Source organism: Pelodiscus sinensis, chromosome 1 (genome assembly GCF_052426305.1).
Source record: "Pelodiscus sinensis isolate ZL-2025 chromosome 1, ASM5242630v1, whole genome shotgun sequence".
Classification (NCBI taxonomy): Eukaryota; Metazoa; Chordata; order Testudines; family Trionychidae; genus Pelodiscus; species Pelodiscus sinensis.
Genome location: NC_143052.1, coordinates 354,114,298 through 354,116,853, shown reverse-complemented (window position 1 = coordinate 354,116,853; position 2,556 = coordinate 354,114,298). Strand labels below are relative to the sequence as shown.

The 2,556-nt window shown below is 50.1% G+C and overlaps 1 protein-coding gene across 1 annotated transcript; it reads left to right on the top strand.

The window, feature by feature from the left end:
• Positions 1–540: 540 nt before the first annotated feature.
• On the top strand, positions 541–1,485 carry LOC102445564 (olfactory receptor 51I1-like). The gene has a single exon (XM_006122361.3). It carries the CDS (start codon positions 541–543, stop codon positions 1,483–1,485), a length of 945 nt encoding a protein of 314 aa, XP_006122423.3.
• Positions 1,486–2,556: the final 1,071 nt, after the last annotated feature.

Here is a 2,556-nt window from a genome sequence, read left to right as displayed (position 1 = left end):
TTAGTTGGGATTGGTCCTGCCTAGAGCAGGGGGCTGGACTTGACCTTCTGAGGTCTCTTCCAGCTCTATGGTTCTATGATCCTAAGACTAGACATTACCATGTTAAGTTTAACAGTGTCCCATAAGTGACTTGCCACAAGGTGTCCGAATATTGATTGTATTATCTTCTTTTATATAGGGATTAGACACAAAGGCTCGCTTTGGCTCGGGTCTCCTGTTTGACACTTTTCTGAAGCACGTTCCTCAGCTGTGGGCAGCAAAGCGGTAGGGGCAGAATCTCCTGCCTCCCTTTCCACGAAGGAGGGTAGAACCCGCACTCTAAGAGCCTCGCTCCTCCGGCCCCATTCCAAACGAATCCGCACCAATTTCCCTGGCGAGAACAGCCCCAGGCTGGCAGGAGAGGGCTCTTCTGTATTAGGATTTGGCAAGTCAGTGTGGAACGACAGGTCCCTTCCTGGTCCCCTGGTCCCAGGGGAACTCACAGGTTCATTTTGCATTGACACAGGGGTTGGGAGCTGGCCGGGACAGCGACTGCTCAGCATGGTGGGTTTCAATAGCACCAGCTTCCAGCCTGCGACATTCCAGCTGACCGGGTTCCCAGGCCAGGAGGCGGCTTACCACTGGATCGCCATCCCCTTCGTTGTGTTATACGTCACTGCCGTGGTGGGGAATTGCCTTGTTCTCTGCATTGTCTGGGCAGACCGGCGTCTCCACCAGCCCATGTATCTGTTCCTTTGCATGTTGGCAGTCAACGACCTCGGGATGTCTCTGTCAACCCTGCCCACCGTGCTCGGCACCTTCCTCTTCCATTTCACAGACATCGCTTTCGACGCCTGCCTGGCCCAGATGTTTTTCATTCACTCCTTTTCCTTCATGGAGTCGAGGATTTTAGTGGCCATGGCGTTCGATCGCTTGGTGGCCATCTGTAACCCGCTGCGCTACGCAACCATCTTGACCCACCCCAGGATCGTGAGAATCGGGCTGGCCGCTGTGATGAAAGGTACCGGTATAAACTTCCCTTTCCCCTTTCTGATTAAACGTCTGCCAGTCTGCAAAAGCAACATCCTCTCCCATGCCTACTGCTTGCACCCAGACATGATGAGGTTGGCATGTGCAGACACCACTATCAATAACATCTATGGATTGTTTGCCATTGTTGTCACATACGGCTTGGACTCGCTGTTCATCACCCTCTCTTACATTAAGATTCTGAAGACTGTTTTAAATGTTGCATCCCAGAAGCAGCGCCTCACGGCCCTGAACACCTGCATCTCCCACATCTGCGTCATCCTACTCTTCTATGTCCCCACATTCGGTGTCTCCGTTTTGCACAGGTTTGGGAAAAATGTCCCTAGACTGATCCATATTCTTACGCCCTATATCTACCTCTTTGTCCCGCCTGTGTTAAACCTCATTGTTTACAGTGTGAAAACAAAGGAGATTCGCAAGGGGATCCTCCGAGTTTTCTCTGGAGACTTCATGTGACCTAGAGAATCCTGTCAGATACGATGTTTTGAATGAGGTTTCAGTGTTGGACGAAGGTTAGATCTTTCCAGAAAACATTCCAAATGCTCTAGTGATAATACAGCTGAACAATTAAAACCCTGCGTGGCCAGTGGCCTGCCACCGACTCCATTATCTCCTTTTTTTATAGCTTTCCTTTTCTCTCCTATTTTGGGAAATCCAAGTCAATGCGAGTTTTGAGCAGGGACTGTGGATTCCAGTATCTGTGAACCGTGACTGGCTCGTCATGGCCGTGACCTGTAAATTGATTCTCGTTTTGCTCTGGGGACCCTTTTGGGGTTTGTTTGCTCAATGCCCAATAGAATGGGGATACAGGCCTATCTCAATAAATGACCAATAGCTGTGTCCAAAATGCTGAGAGACCACACACTTTGTCACATCTGCAAAGGGAGCCCCTTTCACACAGCAAAGCCTCCGGGCATCCTTCCTGCTCACCCCTCAAGCTCCTTGTGTACCTCTCTTAGAGGACACCTGTCATGTGACCGAATTTGAGGGAAGCAGCCGGATCATGGCTGCACCCATAGGTGGTGGTGCTGGCCCCAAAAAATGGTATAAAAGGGGGCCATGTGGGGTGTTGAATGGGAGCTTACTGTCTGCTGCTCCTGTGTACGCTATTTATGTGAGTGTATAATATCTGTGTGTGTAGGTAGGAATCTGTAATGTGTGAGGAAGCTGAATATTTCTCTGCATATGGTTGAGCATTGGGCAGAACCCAGCCTATGGACATGCTAATTAGTGAGGCCCTGTGGGAGAATGGCACTCAATGGGCCAAGGACGCACCTAAAGCATGAGGGTGGACACCTAAGAGCTGCCAGCAGAGAGAGGCTGTGTCACATTACCGAATTGGAGGGAAGCAGCCAGATCGCTGCTGCACCCCTAGGTGGGGGTGTTGGTCCCAGAAATTGGTATAAAAGGGAGCCATGTGGGGGTATTGAATGGGAGCTTATTGTTTGTTGATCTTATGTACGCTATTTATGTGAGTGTATAATGTCTGTGTGTGTAGGTAGGAATCTGTAATCTGTGTGGAAGCTG